Source organism: Lytechinus pictus, chromosome 18, assembly GCF_037042905.1.
Source record: "Lytechinus pictus isolate F3 Inbred chromosome 18, Lp3.0, whole genome shotgun sequence".
In the NCBI taxonomy this organism is placed as follows: Eukaryota; Metazoa; Echinodermata; class Echinoidea; order Temnopleuroida; family Toxopneustidae; genus Lytechinus; species Lytechinus pictus.
In genome coordinates, this window is record NC_087262.1 from 1,233,917 (window position 1) to 1,260,126 (window position 26,210).

Consider the following 26,210-nt stretch of genomic DNA (forward strand, 5'->3'; position numbering starts at 1 on the left):
AAAAAGAAAATAAGAATAAGTTATCACAAACCATTAAAGAATTGAAATTTATGCATTTTATATTACATATTGGGGCAGCTGCTTGCTTATGATGTCATAGATCCAAAACTTAAAATTCTAATAACTTTTTTAATCTTTGATGGATTATCCTCAAACCTTCATCAATGTTTTTATTATTTTTAATGCTATTTTTACAACATACTTTTCTTCAGAGTGATTTTCCCCTTTAAGTTTTACGCTCAAGTCAATTCCCATTAATTTTGGTCAGTCAAAAGGATTCTAACTCTCGCGTACACTTCACATTGCATACATTTTACCCAACACCCTAATGCCCTTATGTGAGTCACACATGAAATGAAAATGGCCATGCATGTGGATTCTACATGTACTGCCATTCTGCAAGCCAGGTAACGATACAATGATACCTTTGTCATTATAGAACTACCATCATTATGGTACTGCATCTACCATGGAAAACTTTATTTTTAATTTGCTATGGGGTATGGTTACCATGGTAGTTGAAATTAGAGCAAAATTTTCACTATATGTTCTTTATGAGACAAAATCTGAGACGTTAAAACTGATTTTAGAAGGTCAATTGAAAACATGTTGTTATGAATCAGACAATGTTGGTATTTATTTGTTATTTAGTCAAAGAATTATTTATGAATAAACTACATCATTTTTATTTGATTGCTGCATTTGATTGGCAGTTTAGCTCTGCTTGAGCTTTTCATGAAAGAGATAAATTGATATATTGCAAAGTGCTTTAAAAGTGCTAGAATATGAGGTTTAGAGAAATATATAAATGGTACATGGTAGAATATTGAAAAACATGATGGCGGCGCTGAAAAGTTATCAAGTTCTATCTTTTTATATTTAAGTGCGAAGTCAAGTGATAAGATATTACATTCTATAAAGTTTGTATTTTAAGGCTCGCGGGACATTGTAGTGTTGTCTACATTCAACACTCGGCATGAAGGAGTGCATTTTCTGGTGGGGTTCACTAACTTTTGAGCACCACTGTATCTTGACAGCATTGCAGCTAAATCTTGGTTTAAACTATGGCATTTATGAACATCAGAGTTTACATTTTCTGTTAGTGTTATTTAAAGTCATTATTTGCCAACAGTATGTCAGAAATTCTTTTGAAATGTTCATGTTATTATTAGAATGTTTTTAGAGTCACAATATTTATTTTGAGAGGGCAGAGGCATCAATAATTCTGATAAGACTGAGGATTGGAGGGGTTTGCCATTCGGTGTTGTTCTGTTCATGACTGATTCTGTCAATTGAATCCATTCTTCTTCCCAACGGCACTACAGACTGCTGTAGTGCCGTTGATGTGTTATCATTCTGTTGTGCTTGTCAAGTGCCCAATTGAATAATGCTAGTAAATTCTATCTAAAATAAAAGCTATGTGCAGGCAGAGTGCAGCTAAACACTGAAGAGGCTTAACAGAGTCTTCTTTGCTCCGAGACTCTAGGAAGATCATTAACAGAGGGTTTGATTTTAAAAATCTGACATTTTTATATTGAAGTGAGATTCATTTCTTTCCTATCTGTGTCTGTTGGTAATAATTTTTTCTGTAAAGCACTTAAAGACCTCTTTTCGATGTATTCAGTGCTATATAAATATAAAGTTGAATATTTTTATCATTATTATTATTATTGACTGATCAGTTTGATATTGCACATAGTTAAAAAGTTGTGACCTTTAACAAAATGTTCAGAATTGCGTTGTGTGCCAAGGCAAGGCTAAAAAACTTGCAGGCTTTGTACAAGTATTACACAGTTTCAATTGACAAGTGGTTAACAATGGCTTGCTCCTCTGATATTTCGTCTTTCAGAACATTCTGATACCTCTTTATTCATTTTTATTGTCATTTTTTTTTCACACGACTTACATGTAGATAGACCTATCTACTGGCTTCATGTATGTATTAGAAGAATATATTATTTTAATATAAGATTTTATAAGATTTGTTTATTGATTTGGACGTAAGATCCGCTAATTCCTAAAATGTGATGAACTGATGTTGTGGAGGGTTATCATAAATCAAAGAAGATTTTTTTTTTTTCAGAATCCTTTCACAGAGCTTGTATGCTGGATGTGAAATGGTCCAGTGCATAATCCTATTCTATATTATTCAAGGTTTGTTCAGACATGGTGTGACATACCCCAACAATGTTTGTCAGTAAAAGGTCAATTGAGTGACATTTTTTTTTTTTGCATTTCGTCATTTTTTATGTTTTAGTGGAGCATGACGTTTATAACGTCCACACACCAAAGTGAACATGAACTGGTTTGTGGTGGCCCAAGATATTGCAAAATGAATACCCTATAGGCCCCATTGAAATCGGTTGCCTACATGTAGTTCAAAAGGGTTATAAACCAAGTCAATTTAGACTGATATCCATGGGGCCTTGGTATTCATAGGACCCCATCTTCGGCCCCTATTGACCGATTTCCACCAAATATGGATTGTGGATGATTGTCATGATCATTATGCTCTACAGAGATGTGGTATACAAAATTCTGAAATGCAATACTAGTTTGTTTGTTTTTTGTGATGATGCCATTGCTTTTGTATTGGTTATATACAAGGGTTGGAAACAATTTTTTGTCCTGACTCGAAAAATCAATTTCTTATCAAATTAGCACAAAATGTATTGAAATGTGATGCCAAAATGTAAAGTCTTGACTTAGTCGGTGGATTTTTGGTCTAAAATATCATTCGTGCCAGGTGGATTGTTTGGTCACCCATATTACAGAATGTTGTTGGAGTTAAGCCCAGAGCACACTACACGATCCGTTGCGATCTGATTTTCAAAGAAATTATATTAAATCATTTGATATGAACATTCTAACCTACAAAATCTTTACAATCAAAGTTCCAAATTGGGGAATGAATACTAAAATCAAATTCCCGGTCTATTTCAAGCATTTCTTTAGGAGTAAAAGCAAAATAAATTCAAAATTGTAATGACTTAATATTGGCTTTGACTTAAAGCTAAGTAAGACTTTACTCCAACCACAAGGCTTGCAAGCAAAGCAGAATTCTGGGGGGGGGGGGGGTTCATGAAAAAAATGACGTTCTCTGACAAATTCAGCATCTCGACTAAATCTCAGTCTCCAACTAAATTCCATTTCATGAAAATTTGTCAGCAATTTTCTGCAACAAATTTCTGGAAACCAACTAATTCTGAAAATTTTGTCAATATTGGTCTTCTACCTTCCGACTTATCCAATTATCTCTATTTAGTTCTCAGGGCCAATAGCAACCATAGACTGCTGAAAGATGGCAGCGATGAATGTGCTAGGGGCTGCTGATTTCTAACGGGAAAGAATTGTCAGCGATAGAACAAAAGATCAAATCCTCTCGACATCTATGATGATGTAGAACAAAATTTATAGGTTCGATAGAAGAATTGGAACATGCTACAAAGAGGAGCAGGGCATTGGCCGGATCCCTGCAACTCTTTGTTGCATTGCGATTCTTCGCGACGGGATCCATGTTGGATAGTGCTGCAACCGTGAATGTTTGCAGCCATGCTACAGTTATGATGGTGGTGAGAGGAGTCACACAAGCCATGTGTAGCTTTTATTGATTTGTATCTGGTGCGCCATGTCCCTTGGGAAGTGGGCGTGGCCTAATTAGTCAGCGGTATCGGCAGTATCGGGCTTCATGAAATGGTTTTTGGTCAGCGCTGACAGTTATTGGCGGAGAATGTTCATGAAACACTCCCCGATGTTACTACTATGCCGAACTTCAAAAAAAAAATTTTACTTCTTGCAATTTTTATATTTAATGCAAAATGTGATTTGTTCACGAATCGCGTCATAGTTGGATAGTGTAGGGTTTGGGGGCTTAAGTCTCAGCGGTCTGTCGCATCATGTCTTAACAAGCCTTTTAATACATTGTATGTGCAATATTATCTACTGAAGGGAGCATACACATGGTTTGCTTTTGGGGAATTCAGAGAAGTCCATGCATTTGAGAACAATAAATACTCCCTATCAGTATTTTTCTGTATATACCTCTCTTTAAAGATGTTTAGTTATCCAGTCATGGTCAAAGTAGAGTTATTTCTTTAACCATGGCTGCAAAACAATGAACTAGGGTCATTTTCAGGGACAACGGTCATAGTTACATGTAAAGTAAAATTAAAGATGCAGGTTACCACTGGTCAAGGGTCATGAATTTTGTTGCCATCTCCATCAATGCATATAAAAAGTGTACAATATTTGCTTATATTTAATAGCGCTTCTTGCATGTGATTCGATGAATGATGCAGATCTTTGACCTCTGCCAAAAAGGTCAAGGTACACATAAAGCTTGTGATAGATTGCATAACCCCTCTGCAACTTTTATTGAAATAGAAACATTCTCTTCTACGAATAGATCAATCACTATTTCAGCATCACATAGAATTGTTATGTATACGCTGTTTATGTAAGAAAACACGTCTCCTGGTAATAGCAGATGATGCTGATCATATAGTTTTAATCCTCTGTAGTATTCTATGGTCTGACTTGGTATTTCACATGGTGTTCAAGCTCAACGGTTAAGGTCAAAGGTCAAAAGTATCCATGTGCATTTGATCAAATATCAATCTTGCATAATAAAAAGAAATTATTGAATTGGCTTCAATTTTAAATACCTACTTAATGTGGATCCTGAAATCATTTTGAATTTTGAAATACATTTACTGTGTTAATTGAAGAGTAATAATGAAATATAAATCACGATAGTGGTTTAATGAAAGATGTGAAGTATTTACAATCACAATCTGTATCTATGGAATTGATTTTTTATATTCCATGGATGAAATATTACATAAAACATTTCCTCTTTAAAAAGTAATTGGTGTTAGGTTTATGTACTATAAAGTTTGATACATTTGAAAATTCATTGTATTCTAGTTTGATGGATATAGGGTATCTTTCATACTACAGTATTTGATTAATTTGATTTATTCCCAGTACTATTAGCTTGACCAATTTCATCCGAGCATTGAGGTAATTTTTCATTTGGTTAGAATAATTTGGTTTGAACATGTCCAAGGTCAGGCACATCTCGTCAATCTTTCTTTCATTTTACTTCCCCCTTCTCCCAGCCCTATCCCATTCCTGTGTCTTCCTACCACCTCTACCCCCCCCCCCCCCACCATGTAATATCTACCCCCATGCCATTCCCTTCATCTCTCCACCATCACTTTTCCATACATTGGCTCTTCTCTCTCCTGGTAATTCCATAAAGTAAATGCTGACCCTTGACCTGTATATGGGACCTTCCCGAAGTGATTGTTTGCCGTTCATGTGAAAAGTTGTAATTACCATGGCTTGAGTAGTTCATAAGGAGGCATAAAAAAAGGGGGTTGGTCATTCAGTAAATGTTGCATATTTTCTTAAATTGCACTTCTACCCTTCCCCTTTCGACCCCCCTCACCCCCTCTTTCGCCCTTTTCCTGTTCTCTCTCTCTCTTCTCTTTCTCATCTCTCTGTTCTTTTCTCTCTCTCTCTCTTTTCTTTTCTTCTCTTTCTCGTCTTCATTCTCCCTATTCTTTCAATTCCAATCACTCAACTCCTTATTTCTACACATTTTTTATGATCGCACAATTTCAACTACAGCAATTGTATTTTTGACCCCTAAAATAACAGTTGGAACTTTTTGTCAGTAAATTTACCCACACTATTCTTTCATGCCGAGATGAAAGAGGATACACAGACCCTGTTATATAAAAGTTGATAATGTAGTAGCCTTGTCATCCGATGGTAATTACCATGGTAACGATGCTCAACAGCCAATCAGAATCAAGGATTCTATGATAGTTACCAATGGATGGCAAAGTTACCACAATAGGACCTGTTATATGCAACCGGGCCCCGAGAACAGTAAGACTACAAATATTTTATTTAAGTAGAATTTCTTGCAAGTTATGTGGTGAATATAAAGATACATCTATGAACACAAACTATTAGCATATTTGTCATTTATTACAAAGATCTAATTCAGAGCTATTTTGCATGAAAATTATCAATAATTAGCCATTTTAGAAAACATGATTAGCAACCATTCATATTTTTTTTAAATATGCTACGGATACAGGAATACCTTTTTTTTTTGGACGGATGGATGGAATTGACATAGTTGATATATTGCATAATATGTTGGAATTTTCCATTTTCGAATCAACAAGGAAGATCATATATGATATGATGATATTCAACTTGGAATAAAGTTCTTTTTAAAAATATCATTGTATTTATCTGTATTTTGTGGGCTTATTTCAGTTTACTATTCAGCTATTAAATTTATCTAGCTTCTGAAAAGTTTATTCTTATTATTTTTTCCATACTTCTATTTCAATATATTTTTGCTTATATATTGCCTCATAATCCACTCGGTCTAACAACACATAGTCTATATAATTAGATGAACTATTCATGAATCAATTTCATTTGACATAGTTGAAAATAAATATATCGAGTGAAAATGATATCTTCTGGGTATTAAACTAGGTGAGTACTGGACCAAGTGTATTGTAGACTAAACAACAATTAGACCAAATGATAGTAGACCAAATGCTTGTAGACCAAGTGAATCAACATAAATTATTGACAATTATCTGTCATGATAGACTGCCAAAGTCCAAAAATTGACTTTATTGGGCCTATTCAATTTGAGAGATCAAAAATGGGAACTTTTACTGACTGGGGACTTGTTTCACTTGAACAATATAGCCAGAATATGCCGACATATGCATGGTAAGCTGTTTTAACACTTAATCCTTATTCCTTGGTTAAATTTAATTATTGATACACAGTAATGTTCTTGATATCAAAAAATCATTTCTTCATATCAAGAAAATAATTTTGTGATAAGAAATCACAATTTTTGAACCAAGAATTAAAAATAATGATAGGATCATATAGACAGCTTGCTACATGTACATAAGCATACCCTTGTTTAGACGCTCTTATGTGAGAGACCCTTTAATTTATTTCCCATGATCCGGGGCCGGTTTCACGAAGACCTAGAACACTATTGTATCTTTGTCATTATTGTAACTACCATGGAAACCTTGACAGTGATTGGTTGCTCCGGGTTACCATTGCCATAATGACAAAGTTTAAATAGTTGTAACTCTTTATGAAACAGGCCCCAGCATTAAAGGAGATTGAAACCAGCTGAATCCATATCAAAGAGAAAAATCAAAGAAACATATTGTTGAAAGTTTGAGGAAGATTGAATGAATAATAAGAAAGTTATGAGCATTTGAATATTGAGATCACTAATGCCATGTAGATCCTCCAATTGGCAATGCGACCAAGATCTGTGATGTCACACACGTACAACTCCCTCAGTACTTAAGTACTTATTTCACTTATATTCTCACTTTTATAGAGTCTATCACAAGGTGATGTGTTCTCTTTATGAGAGGACAAGTACAGAGGTTTCACAACATTATATCATTGATGAATCGTTTGTCATATGATTAGAATGAGCAAAAAGAGATGTTTTGGGGTATATTTTCAGCGTCCAAAAGGGGAGAGTTGTTCATCTGTGACATAGATCTTGGTCGCATTGCCAATGGGAGGATCTCCATAGCATTAGTGATCTCGACATTCAAATGCTCATAACTCTTCTATTGCTAGTCCTATTTTACTCAAACTTTTGTTGATCTTATTCTTTGATTTTTCTGCTTTCACAAAAGCTAACTTGCTCCAAGAGTTTCATTCTCCTTTAATGTCCCCATTAATGTAATTTGCATTAAAAACAATATTCAAGAATAATGTCAATGAACATCTACATAATTATCTCACCTTACACTATTCATGCAATTAACCATGAGCCATTAAAATTTGCCCCCCCCCCCCCCTTCCACAAATTACCTCTGAGACATGTAGCAAGTCGGGTTTCAATCTATCAACAAAATCAAAGAATTATAGACTTCTTCTATTTCTGTCAAAATTCGAGCAGTGCTGCTGAATAAATATTTGCTATCTTGGAATACATTGATTAAATAAAAGAATTGTTTCTATTCAATTGATTTATCATAATGTACATATTTACAACTATAATATTTAACATACATATATTACATTCTGCATTTCTGGGATATTTCACCAATCCCAAAGAAGATATAAAGGCTAAGATTTCACACATGATACGCTTAACACTGATGGACTTGTAGCAAGACACAACAAAAGGCAAATTCTCTGACCATCATTGCTGCATGCATAGATTAATTCATCTTCATGATTTTGTGTGTATTATTTTTTCCTCAATGACGGCTAGTAGTTTATCCAAAGTAAGCAATCTTCATCACAGGAGAAATGATCCAACTATAACAAGGAAAGACAAGTCCACTTGATATCTTCTTATTCTGCTACGAGGTGCATCAAAGGACAGAATGTTCACACAACTACAAAGCTACGTTCTTCAAGGGCTCAAGTGTTCTTCATTCGTCACAAAGTCTGAATACACCAATGTTCATATTTCACATTCAGTTCTTGATTTGCATTCAAATTACAAGATGATCATGCTAATGTTGTTCCTATCGATCTGAAGTTGGTGCTGTTTATGGTTCTGCAATTGGAATGAAATGGAGAGAATTACATGTATTATAAAACTCTGCATCATGAAGACAGCATCAAGAGAGATTCATAAGTATAAAAGATTAATGACAACCCACAAACCTTTGTCTATTCAGAATGTTCCAATGTCATTGATAGACCATACATATGACAACAATTCCTTTCATAATTTATAAATAATACTTGCAAAATCTTTCTTGGTCTTCAAAGACTTGTATAATTCTTCAACATACCAATCTTTGGGCTTGATTTCTGCCCTGGGATGAATTTTATTATAATAATAATGATAATACATTTGCCAATAGGCATTAATAAAGGGCCATCTATCTAGATGTAATCTATTCCAAGATGCACTGTTATTACTACCCTGGCAATCGTTCAATCTGCTGTTTCTTGTGCTCAGTGCATTCAAGGAATTACTCCACCCTGGTAACCATTCACCTCACCTAGGCTGAGTAAGTACGATGTGTAATTTTGGTACAATTTCACATCAATTTCTCACTGAAGGAAACTATGCAATGTGTAGGATTTGAACACATGACCCTCTGATTGAAAGACAAGATTCAGAACCACTACACCAAGACACACCCAATAGTCGAATGCAACATTTGACAAGTGAATAGACTATACCTGATAACATTTTGATTGATGACAGAAGTAGTTGGTGCAGACTTGGGTCCAGGAGATGGAGTGAAGATCTTGCCGGTGCTGTTGGTAGGGGGCGGCCCCTTCTTCAGCTTAGGGCGGTAGGGGTCATTGGAATGCGAGGGGTAAGGGTCAAAGGTGCCGGCCTTCGCCCCACCGATGATCTTGGCCGGGTGACTTGGTTTGAACGGAGTGGTGATCTTTTTCGTTGCGAGTTTTGGTTTCACAGGAGGCAGCGGTCTGTCATGAGCATAGGGGTTACCATCAAACAGTGCCTTGGGATGCATGTTGAGACGGAACGCTCCACCCTTCATGGCTGCTTTGTGCTGGTCAAGGGTTTTCTGATGGAGAAACAAAAATCAATCATAACATGAACTTAATAGAATGAATCATTCCTGGTTTCTGTAACATAACACTTTGCAATCAATCGCTAACACACACTGGCCAATCAAAATCACTGTTGCATGCACTTTTCATTCAAAACACAGACCAAGGGGCATTTCACGAAGTGTAAAGTGTAACTTAAAGGTAAATGTCGTGCTTAAACGTCAACGTGCAAATGGTATCTAACCCATAACGTTAGCGTTAGTGTGCATCTTTTGAGCATGACCTCACCAATGCGGCGATGCATTATATACATCATGCAATTGGTAATCAAGTGAAATTTTCAGTTAGCCACACTTAAACTGTGGTGAAACAACTCACAGGAATCGAGCAGAATTATTCTTTCATATTCGTGATCCCGTTAAACCCATGTCACAAAGCCATTTCACAAAGCTCCTCTCAAAGTCTGTCTTAAAGGACTTTAAGACAGACTTGAGTGTGAAGAAGGAAAGTATGAAATCATCTTATATCGTATAGTAGGTTTCATGGTACACCATGTATCTTTCTTGGGCTTTTCAGGACCAACACGTGACTTCCTGAAGACAATAAGAACACACTTGTCCAAACGTTGAGTTTGGGTGGTCCTTTTCAGGACCAACGCTTGCCAAAGAAAGATACATGGTGTACCGTGAAACCTACTACGCTATTCTTCTTTGCCATGGAAACCTTCAGAAGTTACTGTAGATACTGTACATCACATCTTAACAACTCCTTCAGCTGAGATTGAGACACACATTCAGTTTGTCATTTTTCATATTCAAAGATTTGACATTAAAATCCACAGATTCCTTTAAAAAAAATTAGTGTTCATGCATCTGGCAGAATATGTGAGCTTTTAGGGAAGTTCTGAAAGTCCTCCCATTAAAAATCAAAGTTCCTTTTGATTCTGTTTTGATTGAACGTAAATTCCTACGGATGAGAAGATTATGCTACAGGCATTTTGCCTGATCTGTACTTAATTAAATATAGAAGGAATTCAGTGAGAGCCTCAAAGAATAAGGAAAAAACAAGGTTTGAAGTTTGGGATTCACTCAGGCAAGAGACATGCATACTGAACAATCTCAGTAAAAACCAAATAGTCAGGGGGAAAAATGGAGTCTAAGAAATCTTGTCTTTTATTTAACTTTACAACCTCAAATTTTGACAGTTTGAAGAAGAAGAATTACTCTTTTAGAATGACTAATTTTCTCATTTTTAATTTGCAAAAACCAAATTACTATTTTGGCTATTTACAGAGAACCTTCCCTGGTATTAAACTTATTGTTGGTTTTGAAGTAGCAGGTCACAATCGGTATTTCTACCATCGTACTCCTCTGTCATGACATATATACATCCAGCTACATTTTATTTCTAAGAGAGATGATTTATAACTACCTGTATGTTTGAACTTACCCTCCTTAATTCTTTTCCTTTGTCATATGTATTTGATGAATATGTTATGCCCTTTCCGAGTGTTAACCCAGAGTACCTGAAAGCAAAGATGGCAAAATTAAGAAATTACCTGAGGGACAGGATTGAACAGTGAGTCATCCCTGAAAATGATATTATGAGCATCTACTCTTGAAGATCTTGGGCAAAGTTGGCTAACAGCAATTAAAGAGACCATTGATCTAAACAACGGGTTCACTTACTATAGTACATCTTGGCAAATACTGAATGGTGTAAGACTCAATAGATATTTTAGGGATGTACTGGAATGTGTCCAATTATGGGGGAATTTTTTTTAATGAGCCCCCCCCCCCACCAAAAAATGGCTATCACTTCAAATACAAGATAATTTGGTGTCTGTAAACATTTACAAAAATTGCTTTTTTTTCTCTCAAAATGCATATCAATAAACAAACAAAAAGTCATCATCACCCTCAAAAGGGACCTCTTTTCATCTTCACATCCAAAGAATACCATTTGTGTAAAAATCTGGACCAATTAACAAAGGGGAGCATCCCCCCCCCCCCCCCGAGACTGTGCACCCTAATTAGCAGAAGGTCCTGTAACACAAAGCTTGGCAACTGATCATGTGGTTGACTTCTATGATTGATTGCATTGACTATTGTAGGTGATCAATCATAAAAATCAGCCATATGATCGATTGCTAAGCTCGTGTCACTGGGGGCCCAGTAGAAGTGCACATATTACATTACTTACCCATATCCTGTCCCCTTCTTGCCGGGGTTTGTGATTACATTCCTTCCAGCGCTTTTGTGACCTTTACCTCCTTTCTTGACGGGACTAAAAGCTGGGACAGGTCCTGAAAGTGTTCCGTAGTGATTGCCAAGACCACTCCTAAAACATACAATAAAAACAACAATATATGGCAGATGGATTAATATTTTATCCAGAACACAAAGAACTACTATTAATCAGGCTTTAGTATATCACCTAAAGATAAATGTACAAAACTTTCCTAATTCTCTTGGTTAATCAGCATACATGTATACTGCTATGATTGTCAACAATCATTATTTTCTTTTGTTTTGCAGTTTGAAAACATTACTATCCATTCAACAGGAGACAAAATGGATTATATTTGCAAAATTTATATGATAAGCTGCCAATATGAATTTGTAATAGTGATTCGCAAATATGGGCAGCCAGAAATTTCAAACATTTCTTGACATCATATATTCTTATAGTTACCAGCGTGCAATTACAATTCCCATATAATTTTCATAGGCCAAATGTACTGATAACTGAATACATCCCATCAGAGTATTGTGCCACATTTGGCTTATCATACTGCAAACCACATATGGAGACCAAAGTTTATATTGAAACAAATTTCACAGGAAACATCTATGAATATATAAAACCTCAATAAATTCTGGTAGGCGTTTCATAAAGCTGTTCGTAAGTTAATAGCATTATGAAACGGCCTCCTGGTCAGGTGACAGGTCATGTGACTTACATTTGTTTATCTCCACTGCTGGGAAGGAAGGCTTTGCCGATGTTCTTTTTACCCTCCTTCAGTCTATCTTGCCTTCTCCTCTTGACGGCGTCACTGTAGGCTTCTGATTCAAACACCCTGGAGAACTTCTCATCAAAATAGCCTGCCTGGAGAGCAGACCTAACCTTGCTGCCGCCAGGCAACATCTGCTTGCTCTTACCCGCAGCTTCATTGAAGGGTTCTGATGAAAAAAGGAGAAAAAAATATATAATTTATGAAAATATATCACAGAGACTGCATAATATATGCATGTACATCATTTATACAGAATAAAACCAGTTAGTTATCCATTTTCCCAATTCCTACAATACTGTAACCAACTATGCACATTTCATTTAAAGGTTGCATGTGGAAAATAAAGAAAAAAGTATTCTTATGAAAAAACAGCATGGTATTTATAATAAATAAAACAGTTACTATTATAATGGCCATTTCTCCCTTTTCCTACATTCTTTAACCAGCTATCCACATTTCATTAAAGGGTTATTATATTGGGAAGGTGGGGGTAGAGAAGTATTTTCAAGAAAAAAATCACTGAGTCTGTATGTAAGAGGAATGGTGACATCTCATGGGAAAGTTAGTACATGGTCAAATCAGACACAGTCGATATCAGATTTCTCTTGGAATGTCATCTAGAGAAAACACTTTTGTGTAGCCATAAGAACCCAAATGCCATATCAATCAAGCCATGGTAGAATAAACTGCACTTTCCAAAACATATATTAGTATTACCAAAAATAATTTTATAAAAGCAGTGATTCTTCGGTCATTTCCTACACTCGTAAACAAATGGTACAAAGAAGATGACAATGGCAAAGCAAAATCCAAAATAATATAATTCAATCTGAAAAAGACTGAGAGAGGGAAGATAGAGAGAGAATAATAACAGAGTCTAATAATAGTAATGATACATGTACCAACAATGATAACAATATTTACAATCATAATAATGATGACAATAGTAATAATAATAATGATGATGATAATAGTGATGATAATAATAATAATGATGATAATAATAACAATGATAATAATAATGATGATGATAAAAATAATGATAATAATAACAATCATCATCATCATCATAATTACTTAGAACAGTTTGAGTAAGACAAGAAAAATTGTTAGTTTTTTTTTTACTTACTAGAACCTGGTGGAACAAATCTATCTCCAATGGAGACATAGCCCATCTCCTGAAAGAGGCCAATCCTCTCCATGTCCGTCTTGCCTGATCCTGACATGGTGGCTTTCTATATCCTAGCTTGTCTCGATAAAAATGACTTTAAGGTGGCTGACAGTGTCTTGATTTCAGTTGGTAAAATAATCTGAAGGAATTAAAGAGATTAAATTTAAAAAATATATATATATTGCATACATGTCATTCAAGTACAATATCAGTCAATTTCATCTTTGAATAAAACAAGTCTCTTCTGTTCATTATGATGTTCAAGTTTTTACTGGCAAGCTTCAAACTGCATAGGGATCAATCAGCCTTCAACTCTTCTTCAAAACATCTCATGTCATTTGCAAAACGTTGGGTATACCATTTATCCCACTTAAACTAAAAATCGAGTCCATCCCATCCAACAGAAAGTTATCTTTAATATAGGGCATAACGGTGAAAATCTAATCAAACTCCAGAAAAAAAATGTTCTAAAATTTGGCTTAATTTCACAAAATCCATGCACCTATTGGTTGGTATGTATGAAGGGGGGGGGGCATATCTGCACACCTTAAAATTTAACTTACATGTAAGATAAACATGAATTTCTTTTTATTACCGGTACACAAAAAAAAATTAGTTGATAAAGTTCCCTACATTCTAGTAATCACATAATATTTGAGAGAAATATATTATTTTCCATTTTGAGTAGGATTTTTTAATGAATATCTTTCTATGTATTGCAGGCGAACGCGAATTGCAAATGACCTGTGCCCAATTCGCGTTCGCCATTTTGGTTTCGGCAGTGAATTAATACGTGTGGGGAACTGAGAACCGGCTTCAAATCACATATTTTGAGACATTCACAAGGAAGGGCAAGGAGTGAATCTGTGTCTGATGCCGTTTAGTCACTGTAGAGTACGCCGTCTTTTTTTTACATGACATGTTGCCCTTTTTACCAAAAAGTGACGCAGTTTGTCACTGGTTTTTGAGAGCGAGTATTTATCACCCGATGGTTCGGGTAGGTGCATGTAGCAGAGGGTAGCGGTAGTGAAGTGTAGTGGAGCCTAAACGACCCATCGCCTGAGGTACGAACCTCCCAATCCCATGTCATGTGAGAATTGGTTTCTAATTATGGCGGTGTGACCTTAATTCGCGCGTTATCTAATTACATGTTATATCTTGAAAAACTGATATATCACCAACAGAAAAAGCTACCTAAAATTACTCAGTATGGTAATTTTCTTGAAGGCAAGGTCTCAATTTGTGAAAATATTGGCAAAACATTGGCAAAGTTTGTTACCTTTTGTGTCCGCTCTGAGAAAATCCGATCTTTGCAAGCAGAGCCAGAGGTCTCCAAATAAGTAAGTAAAATGTGATAACAACCAAATTTATAGCATTTTAACCTCCATCTGATAGAATTATCTTACCTTTGTATGCTTGATTTCGTTTCTAAAGCTTTGCAAAACCATCGTGCGCAAATTAAGGTCAAACTTTTTAAGCCGAGCGCGCACTAGTCGATCGCCATGGAATTTTGAAAACGTGATATGAGCGAAACCCATGACCTACTTTATAATTCCATCAAGTGAATTTGACTTTGGGATCTTGCCTTCCATCTGCCTAGAATTTGATGTGAACTGTGAGAAATTTTGTATTGAAAATCAACTTCATGATAATATTTAAAATGGCAAAAAGAAGCTGCTGAAAACTGCTTATCTAATAAAAGAGAGCCAATGGAGTAAATTAGAAAGTCAAAAGGGGCCTAAGCTTTCGATCCTAGCAGAATCTTTGTCGGAGGCAAAATATTTAAAATGTGCGCAAATTATGGTCGAAACCCTTGACTTACTTTATAATTCCATCAAGTGAATTTGACTTTGGGATCTTGCCTTCCGTCTGGTATTTATGAAGTTGATTAATTTTGTGTGAACTGTGAGAAATTCTGGATTGAAAATCAACTTCATGATAATTTTTAAAATGTGCGCAAATTATGGTCACCCCTTATCAACAAGACAACACAACACTCAACAGCCAACAAACTAAGTTAATCATACTCCTAACAATTTTAGCTGATCTACAACAGTGAGTCGATCGAGTTAGATTAATATTGAAATTACATAGATCTACTGCATTACTGCCTCCCATCTCTCTCCCAAAATGAACAAACGTCAACAAATTGAATGTTGTTGTCACATCAATAAGAATAACTAGGTCGAGAATTTGAAGTTACTTTATTTAGGCCTAGGCCTAGGCCTAGGCCTAATAACAACCAGAAAATAATTATAATTCAAAGATATTTGAATAAAAGAAAGTCTCTCACTTTGTCTTACCAGTTCAAAATAAATTATTTAATGTCAAATTCCTGGAAATTCTCAGCGAAAAGTTAAGTTGTCAGCTTAGTTTACGCGTCCTCCGCACATCACAGCCGATCTCCGGACCACATGCACTGACGTTAGCCGAGATTTCCCGCACATCAACTCTGATCGAAGGCCTATTGTACTTTTTTGTCTCGCGGAGAGATTAATTGTGCATGATACACAACATAAACACACGTACACAGCAGCTGATGATCCCTATGTTGCTTGGTTACGTTACCATACATTGTACACACAGCAGCGCTGAGGGCGTCCCAAGCCAACCGGTAGTTTCGATTTTAGTAAAATATCACTGGGGCACGGGCGCTGCAAGGCCTTTTCAAGAAGGGGGGTGTGCAGGCCCTGATTACCGACAAATATCGAAATGTATTATCTTTGGTACCGATTACCGACGTCCGACGTCCGACGACCATGAGTCATGGTAAAGTTCCCCTTTATTCCCAATCACATTTTTCTTTTGTCATACCCAGGCCCAAGTGGCAGATCCGGCTTTCATGAATAAGGGATCAGATGGAGGGAGGAAAATATTATCATTCACATTTTCCCCGTCGCGGCCTCCAAAATCTATCTTTTCAAGTTCAGGGGTTGTTCCTAACTAAATCTCAATTCTTAGAAACAAGGGCGGGGTAATTCATGTCGGGCCTGATATAAATTACCTTGCGAGCGCAAAGCGCGAGCTCAATTTTATTGATATTATAAAATAGACCCGGAAAGTTAACATTTTGATTAGCTTTTGTAATCATAGATGTGTATCTAACTAATGATCCATGCGAGCGTGAAGTGCGAGCTGAAATTTTTAATATACTGGCCTGCGAAAAGACTTGTTAAGAGTGATCCATAAAATAGAAGATATATACCAGTTCAAAAATGCAAGCGCAAAGAGCGAGCTGCGGAAAATTTATATTATTCTACCTGAACAATCGATTGTTACTATGAAGAGGATGGATTGTTTGATTGAGAAATCCATCATAGATGTCAAACAATTGATGCGAGCGCGAAGCGCGACCTGAGTTTCTGACCAGAAAACTCAACATTCTAACAACTTTTTGTATGAAACTCTTATTCAAATCGACGGAAACTAAATTAACTTATCTGTAAAGGGACTGTTTGCAGTCACTCGTGAATAGGTTATGTCTCACCAATCAATAGAGCAAGCGCGAAGTGAAAGTGGATAAAATCTTGAGATATTCGACCTGAAAACTCGACTGTTTAAGTAATTTTTTTTTTTACAAAGAAAACAGTAAATAAGCGTAAAGCGTGAGTTGAATTTTTGCAGATTTAGAACTAGGACATATAAAGACAGGTCATTCGAAGCAATGTAACCATGAAGAGGGTGGGCATAAAACTAAGCAATAGTTGCGAGTGCAAAGCGAGAGTTGATTTCTTTTTTCTATCTGAAGACATTCAAAACACTTGTAATTCTAAATACGTTTTTTTTTTATTTAAAAAAGCACAGTAAACAAGCGAGCTGAGAGTAACCATGGAGAGGGTGGGCATGGAACTAAATAACTCTTGCTACCTGAAAATTGAACATTGTAAACACTTTTTGCAATCATGAACATAATGGGTATTTAATCAATCAAGCAGGCCTAATGCGAGTGCGAAGCGCGTGATGGGGTTATTATTGTTTTTAATTTAGACTTAAAATCGGTATTCCATGCAGTTTTTTTTATTAAAAATGGGAAGGGTAACCATGAATGATGCGAGCGCGAAGCGCGAGCTGAAATTTTTTGATATTTTGACTTTATTACACGCTTTTATTATTTAGAACAAACTCGGATTCTGCAGTTGTAATTGGACAGGCAGTGTATCCCAATAAACACAATGCGAGCGCGAAAGGGACCATTTCAAGCACTATCGAGCATGTATAAAAATTGTAGAGAGGATGTGGATTTCACTTTATATTTATTTTATTTCATTTCATTTCCAGGTACACGTTTTACTCATAACATTAGTCAAGTTCAGTACATTGAAAATATTCATCATACAATGTCCAACATACAATATCAAAGTGAAAAAAAAAAACACACACCGAAAGAAAGAACACCAGCTAAGTCCTGGGGATTATCAAAAGAAATCAAGTTTGTGTTAGAAGACTCTCCTCAATAGTTGGTGCTAAAAAGAACACTAACATTAAATTACAGGTTAAACAAATAACAAATAAAAATGACATTCGAAGACATAATTCGAAAGAAAGAAAGAAAGAAAGGAAGGAAGGAAGGAATTAGGAAGGAAGGAAGGAAGAAATTAAAGAAAGAAAGAAAGAAGAAGGGAAAGGGGAGAAAGGAAGAAAAAAGAGAAAAAAGAGAAAAAAGAAGGAAAGACAGAAAACAAAAGCTGGATAAAAGTGAAAACGGAGAAATGGTGAAAGCAAAGTAGAAGAGAGGGTGGGAGTTTGAATGCAAAAAGAGAGAAATAGAATTCTTGTAGAGGGGAGGGGGGTGGCAGAATCACTGATATGCATTCTTTTTAACGATTGATGGCTAGAGTGAAGCAAATTGCCATGTTTGAATTACAATGTTTAAAATGCCTTTTCGATTGGTGGCATGTTAAAGCATTAAGACATTAATATGTTGATATTTGATTCGAAGCACAGGTCTCTTGGAATAGTTTCCCAGAACCGGGCAAGGCTATGAAAGCAAGTGTATTTTAAAGCATTGTATCGAGCAAATTCATGAGAAAATAAAGTTGACAAGCATATTTAGCGAGACAGGTACGTACTATCATCATCACTACAAAAATTTGCTTATTATGTCCCTTTTTCATGTTTTTGGTCTGATTATAAAAAATTTTCAGCTCGCCCTTTGCACACGCATTATTTAACCAGTGAGATACATATCCGAATAATGGCACTGCATGTCCGTGAAATGTGACTCGAAATTTGTGCTGGTGCCCCCCAATGCCGTGACCCACGGTACGCCACTGTACCTATAATTATTCTTGGTCGGTTTTTTTAGTTCCATTATCTTTGTCAAATGTCAAATGAATGTCAAATTGCATCGTCATTAAACTGTTTTCGCATTGCGAGCGTGGAGGGCTCTCTGTACCGACAGTGATTATAATGTCCCGTAAGTTCTAAATAAAAAAAAAAAAAAATATATATATTAAACAAAGTGAAACAATGAAGAGTAACAAGCAAAACTAGATCCATGAACCTATACTGGTAAGGCAGTTTGAAATGTACATAAAAAGTAAAATTACAAAGACATAAGATCAGGCTGCATAAGATATTGATTGCAAACAAAAAGCAATCATACAATAAAACTGAATAGGTGAATTTGCAATAACATAAAAAAGAAAAGAATTGGCTTTAAATAGAGACTTGCTTACATGACCTAAGGCACACGGGCATCGTCAATGGAGCATTCCATATATACATCCGTTATGGTATAGCAATAATTATTATACATAATAACGTAGTATTTTACATTAATGAAGGCAGAAGAGAACCAACCCCCTCCAATATTGACTTGAAATCTATAATTTTACACGTTTTTATATAAAGAACAAACTCGGATTCCGAATCAGTTAACTGGACAAGTATAAACGTATCTCGATAAACAGAATGCGAGCTGATATTTATTTACTGACCCGAAAGGGATCATTTTAAGCATTAATGGATTTCACTAAGTAATGATGCGAGCGCGAAGCGCGAGCTGAAAAAAAATGGAGATGTAGACCTAAAACAAGAACGTAATGCACTGTTGGTACAGAAGCGCGAGCTGAAAACTTTTGATATTGTTTACTTAAAAAAATAACATTTTCAAAATTTTTCAATATAATGAACAAACTCAGATAACTGAACAAGCTGTGTACACTATGCGAGTTTGCAGCGCGAGCTGAAATTGTTGATATACTGACCAAGCACTATCCAACATGAAAGAAAATTTGTGGAGAGGACACGGATCCCATAAATATATGATGCGAGCGCGAAGCGCGCGAGCTGGCCATTTTTTTTAGATTTAGAACTTAAAGGACATTCTAATCACTGTCGGTACAGAGATGCTCCCCACACTCGCATTGCGAAAACAATTTAATGACGATGCAATTTGACATTAATTTGACATTTGACAAAGATAATGGAACTAAAAAAACCGACCAAGAACAATTAGTACATGGAGCAGTTGGGACAGCCCTGCGTGACCCGACACGCAGCGCAGGGCTGTTGGACTGATGTCTGTCGTGAAAATGACACTCGGAGGGCGGGGGCCACTTCCATTGACGAGTGGATACCATGCGCGACCATGGGGTCCCGAAAAGCACCCTAAACAAGTATTTTCCAGATTCTGAAAATGCACCGGCCCCTTAACAAGTATTGGCGTATGAAACCCTATACCCATAACAAGTATTGGAAACAAATCGATACCCTTGGCAAGTATTCCCTGAATTGAACCCCTAAACAAGTACAGCGATATTTTAATTGCTATATGTCACTGACGTCGGTGTTGCCTTTGCATGGGTTTAATTAGTACAGCCCCACCCAGTGGCGTAACAGGCGGGGGGGGCAGGGGGGCAAGCTGCCCGGCCCCCCCTGGCGGAGCTCACCGGAAAAAAAAAAAAAGGAAAAAGAAAAAAAGGGGGAGGGAAGGGAAAGGGAAAGGAAAGAAAAAAGGGGAAAGGAAAAGGGAAAAGAAAACTAAGAAAAAACATAAAAAAGGAAAAACGGAAAGATAACGGTAAAAGGAAGGAAAAAAGAACAAGTGAGAAAGAACGATTCGCCCCGATATACAAATACATTTAATAGCATGATTAGTGAGACAGGGAAATAAATTAAAGATGACAAAAAGGCAAACAAAAGCGGGAAATAAAGGCAGAATGGAATTAGCCAAAATCTAAATTGGAAAATAAAAAATAGGGACAAGATAACGTACACTACCGGGCTGCCGAGGATTGAGATAACGAGCGGGAAGAAAAATGGATGGTATATAGCATAATGTCGTCTGAAAGTCTATCATAAACTTGCTAAATCTCCAAAGGCTCTGTCCAAGAGTCAAGACCCCGTGCAGTGGGGCCTCTTCATCTGTAACCTTTAATGGGTTCTATAACGGGCCCCTATATGGACCCTTCCTGCATTAAGCTTAACGTTGAAGCACTGGCGTACCGGGGGTTGATTTAACAGCCAAGGGGAAATAAAAGAAAACAAAGGAGGCAGCGAAATAAGATGAATGAAAAAAAATATATGACATGATATTTGCTATAATGATGTAAAAATCTATCACCTAATTAGAATTTCATTTTAACAGGCCATTTTTTTTTCTGGCTCGCTTCGCTCGCTAGCGACTTTTTACAAATTTTCCCACATTTGCTATGGTGTGCCCCTCACAATATTTGGATCATTACGATACACACTTGAATTTATGTGTTGTGTTAAAGCTATATAAATATACACGCAATTTGATTAAAATAAGACGGACGTTCCACAGTTAAAGTGAAATCCATGTCAATTACACCAAACTTTGCACATAGATACTTTACAACCTTAATATTCGAAATATGCAAAAATTAACATGGGTCCATGTGCTTGATTTTTTGCTATAGAGCTTCAAAGTTCACCCAAATTGATGTTCTTAAGAATTGCGCATTTAAAAGAATTTGGCATTTTTAGACCTCGCAAGAATACTACAATGAGTTTAAACCTATATTACTCAGTCAAGATACATGTAAAAGTCATCAAATTTTGCAAGAGAGTTAATCATTGTATTGTTAGAATGGAGAATATATTTATAGTGCTATTTGTTTGCAACTTTAAGTCTAACAGCACAGTCAATTCTTAAAAATGGCGTAAAAGATAACAAAATCCCAATCTAAAAAATATAAAATTTCAGTAACAAACTACAAACGTACAATAAGTGCTGCACTTTATTTAAAATCCATGTCATTTTCACCAAAATTTGCAGAGTTGTAGAGGAAGGTATACCTATGAGGTACACACATTAAAAAATAGGAGTTCATGTGCTTGTTTTTAAACTATCAACAATTTTATTAGAGCAAATGTGCTTTTTAAAACACCAAAAATGCGCCGAATGCTTAGTATCTATGTGAAGAAAAAGTCAAAATCACTCTACCATTTATTCAAACTCGGGGTAATATTCGTGATTCTTGGCAGCACTGCAGAGTAAAGTATTTTGAAATTGTAGAGAATATTTTTTTGAATGGTCCATGGAATAATTCAATTTTTTAGCTTCATGAAATAACGAAGATGAGAAAAATCAGCTCATACCCGCAGCTAATTAATCGCCTGTTCATCCATTGTGACGTCAGCGCGCAGAGTGTAAACTATGCGCAGATCATAATGCGCACAAACATAACTGTGGAACGTCCTTAAGCTACTTCTTGCCAGAAGCACCATACTCGGCCCCCTCGAGCATATAGAGCTTCGCCCTGATGCTCACAATCATAACAAAAATCCTGTTCAACGTGGCGTACAAAAAAAGCGAGAAAAAAGGAATGAGAGGAGGGTGAAATATGATATCATCTTTTTAACATTATGTCAAAATCTATCACAAAATTTGATTTTTGCAATAAAAATGTCAAAATTTTTTGCTCGCTCGCTTCGCTCGCTCGCTTATATATATATATTGATTGATTCAAATTCAAATTCAAATTCAAATTCATTTATTTCACTTCCATCAAACAAAAACAAATTGTATACCATATATAAAACATAAATATTTGTATCCGTTGCAAACAAAATTAATTATACATATGTAGTGAAAAAAAAAAAAAACAACACTTAGACGATTTGGGCAACACATTGTAGGTTTTAAATATATATACTATTTTTCAATAGAAATTAAATTAAGATGGAAATGGAGGGACCCACTAAAAAGCAATGCTTGTACAATGTGGGCCCCTCAAGAAATAGATAACACAACAAATAACAAAATAACAAAGTATAAATACAGATAATCAAATGAGAAAAGAATGAATAAATGAGAGGGAAATAAAACAACCCGTCCTAAAAATATCTACCCTTCCCACCCCCCCCCCCAGAAAAACTTGAGAAGAAAAAAAAAGGGAAAAAGGGGGAGAATGCCCTGAGAAGATGGATGGGTGCTGCTGTACGTAGATAGAACACATGCCGTCGTGGACTCAAGCAAACTGGATTCAATGATGTGTATAAGAGGAGAAAAAATATATAAAATAACCTGGAAAGAATATAATGCACGAAAAATGTGATTGATGTCGTTAAACAAATAACCGGTAGGAAGGCGGATAAGCGGACTGGAGAGGAGAAAATAGAGGAGAGGATAGACACAATAATGAGCACATCTGAGAAGGACTTGTGTCAGATTTTTTTAATAAAAAAAGGATAATAATTTTATGTTTTAATTTTAGTTTAAAGTAATAATGATGATGACTTGACATAATAATGATGATGACTTGACAGAAATGATGAATTAAAATTAATTTGGGAGTATATTATAAGGTTTTAATAGAGATAATTTGAATTTAGTCTTAAAAGAGTTCAAAGATTTTGCATTTGTTACATCATTATGAAGTGAGTTCCATAACTTCGGTCCATCGTATATAAATGTGTTCTGAGCCCGCAAAGTTCTTAAAAGTGGTAAATGAAATTCACCCAATCGCCTTGTTGGATAGTTGTGAATGGATTGATTTTTTGGAAACATTGAATTGAATACATTTGGGAGGTTGTTGTTGTTATAGTTATACATAAACTGACCGAGATTAAACAAATATAAGTCCTTAATTTTCAATATTCTATGTTAAAAAAATAATGGGTCAGTATGAGACAAATATGCCGTGTGACATATAATACGTAGAGACTTCTTTTGTAATAGGAGTAATTTGTCTAAGAGTGTTTGTTGTGTGTTACCCCACGCTAAAATTCCATAATTTAAATAAGGCAATATAAGGGATGAATATAATGTAAGCAGGGACGATAATGGTAAACAAAATTTAAGCTTGTTAATTATACCAATGTTGCGTGAAATAGTTTTACATATGTTATCTATGTGAAATTTCCATGAGAGCTTATTATCGACTGTTATTCCAAGAAACTTAATATGGGATACATTTTCCAAGGGAGTTCCATCCAAAATAATATCAACAGGAAGTGTATTTATGGAGTTGCTAAACAACATGTATTTTGTTTTTTGAAGATTTAGTGACAATTTATTTGCTCTTATCCATTCGGTAACATTTTCTAGTTCAGAGTTGATTATATTAGCAAGGTGAAGAGGATTTTTATGTGAAAAAAATAAGTTAGAGTCGTCCGCAAAGAGAATGAAAGAAAGAACGTCTGATGATCTACAAAAATCATTAATATAAACTATAAACAAAATCGGGCCTAAAATACTACCCTGGGGAACTCCACAATTATTTTTTTTCATTTGAGAATTGCAACCGTTTAAAAAGACATATTGCTTCCTATTCAAGAGGTAGCTCCTGAACCACTCCAAGGCCTTCCCACGCACTCCATAATAAAGTAAAATATCATGATTAATGGTGTCGAAGGCCTTGGAGAAGTCCAGGAACAAACCAATTAAATGAGAAGATTTATCGATTGAATGTGCCGCTTTTTCAATGAAACTCAATAAAGCATGTGTGGTGCTATATGCTTTTCCCTAAATCCAAATTGGGAATTTGAAAGAATATTATTTGATTTGAAAAAATTTACAGTTCTTTTATAAATAATCTTTTCAAGTATTTTCGACAATGTAGATAACAAAGAAATAGGGCGATAATTATTAACATCTAATTTATCACCCTTTTTAAACAAGGGAATGACTTTTGCAATTTTCATGCTCTCGGGGACAATGCCGTTAAGAAGTGACAGATTGAAAATATGAGTTAGGGGATCCGCAATTGACGATATTACCCCCTTAAGAAGAAAATTATTGATGTCATCATGTCCTGTACTTTTTTTAGAACTAAAATCAGAGACAATATTAATTATCTCCTGATTATAAGTTGGAGCGAGAAACATTGAACTAGAATTTGGTGGGCCTAAAAATTCAGAAAAGTGTTTTGTTGCGGGAGGAATATTACTTGCAAGATTTTCCCCAATTGAAGAAAAGTGATTATTCAGGATACTACAAATTTGGTGGGAATCTTCAAAAATAACATCGCCAGATCTAATTTTTGTAATATTAGATTTGTTATTTGATATATTCATTGCTTGTTTTAAAACTTTCCAAGTATTTTGCATATCACGCTTGTAAAGTTGTAACTGGTTAGTAAAATATATTTTCTTTTCTAAACGTATAATTTTTGTCAATGTATTTTTGTAAGAAGTATATTTAAGTTTGGATTGCTCAGAGCGTTTCATTTTATGTTTATAATACAAATTATTCTTCCTATTTATCGAACGCAAGAGCGATTTGGAAATCCATGGGAGCTTCGGTGATTTTTTATAGTTAGATGTCTTATCTCTAAGTTTTGGAATATGAGTGTCAAAGTGTAAATTAAAAATGTTCATAAAATTTTCAAAGGACAAGTTTACGTCATTATTATCAAAGACACAAGACCAATCAACATCGTCTAAACTAGCACCCAGACGAGCTATATTTTCGTGTGTTATTCTTCGTTTTAATGGACGGCTATATATGTTATTGAATCTGTCTTTTAAAGAGAAATTAGTCAGACAGGGAAGTGATCAGTGATATCAGAGAGTAATATGAAGGAATCGGGTGGGGGAAGAACGTTACAGAAAATATTATCAATAAGAGAAGCGGATTCATTGACTATGCGTGTGGGTTTAGATATTAAAGGTAAGTAAGAAGCGGATAAAAATGTTTCCAAAAAATCTTGTGTGACATTATTTTGTTTTAATAAATCAATATTAAAATCGCCCATTATAAAGCAATTTTTATTATCAAAAATTGGATTTTTAACTAAGTCTGAGAGATGATCTAAAAATGATTTAATATTCGAACTCGGAGGCCTGTATATAACACCTATGATAATGTTTTTGCTGTTAGGGATAGTAATTTCAATAAAAAGAGATTCAATTGTATCAGTCATGCTGTTAAGTTCGTCTCGAACTACATAATCATAGGATTGTGAAACATATAACGCAACGCCCCCACCCATCCTATTTTGTCTGTTGTTAACTAAAAGATCATATCCATCGAGA

General features: G+C 35.5%; 1 protein-coding gene across 2 annotated transcripts; it reads right to left on the reverse strand.

Annotated features, from left to right (window-relative positions):
* Positions 1-5,981: 5,981 nt before the first annotated feature.
* Positions 5,982-16,367, reverse strand: LOC135157564 (cilia-and flagella-associated protein 96-like). Of its 2 annotated transcripts, none has more exons than XM_064113592.1 (7): positions 16,067-16,367; positions 13,722-13,902; positions 12,539-12,758; positions 11,779-11,916; positions 11,026-11,101; positions 9,235-9,590; positions 5,982-8,596 (listed from the first exon to the last, which is right to left on the reverse strand). In XM_064113592.1, exons 2-7 carry the CDS (start codon positions 13,816-13,818, stop codon positions 8,548-8,550), a joined length of 936 nt encoding a protein of 311 aa, XP_063969662.1. In that variant the 5' UTR covers positions 13,819-13,902; positions 16,067-16,367; the 3' UTR covers positions 5,982-8,547. The 2 variants fall into 2 exon arrangements, with proteins under 2 accessions (XP_063969662.1, XP_063969663.1); XM_064113593.1 differs by having other exon boundaries at positions 16,057-16,347.
* Between the last annotated feature and the right edge of the window lie 9,843 nt (positions 16,368-26,210).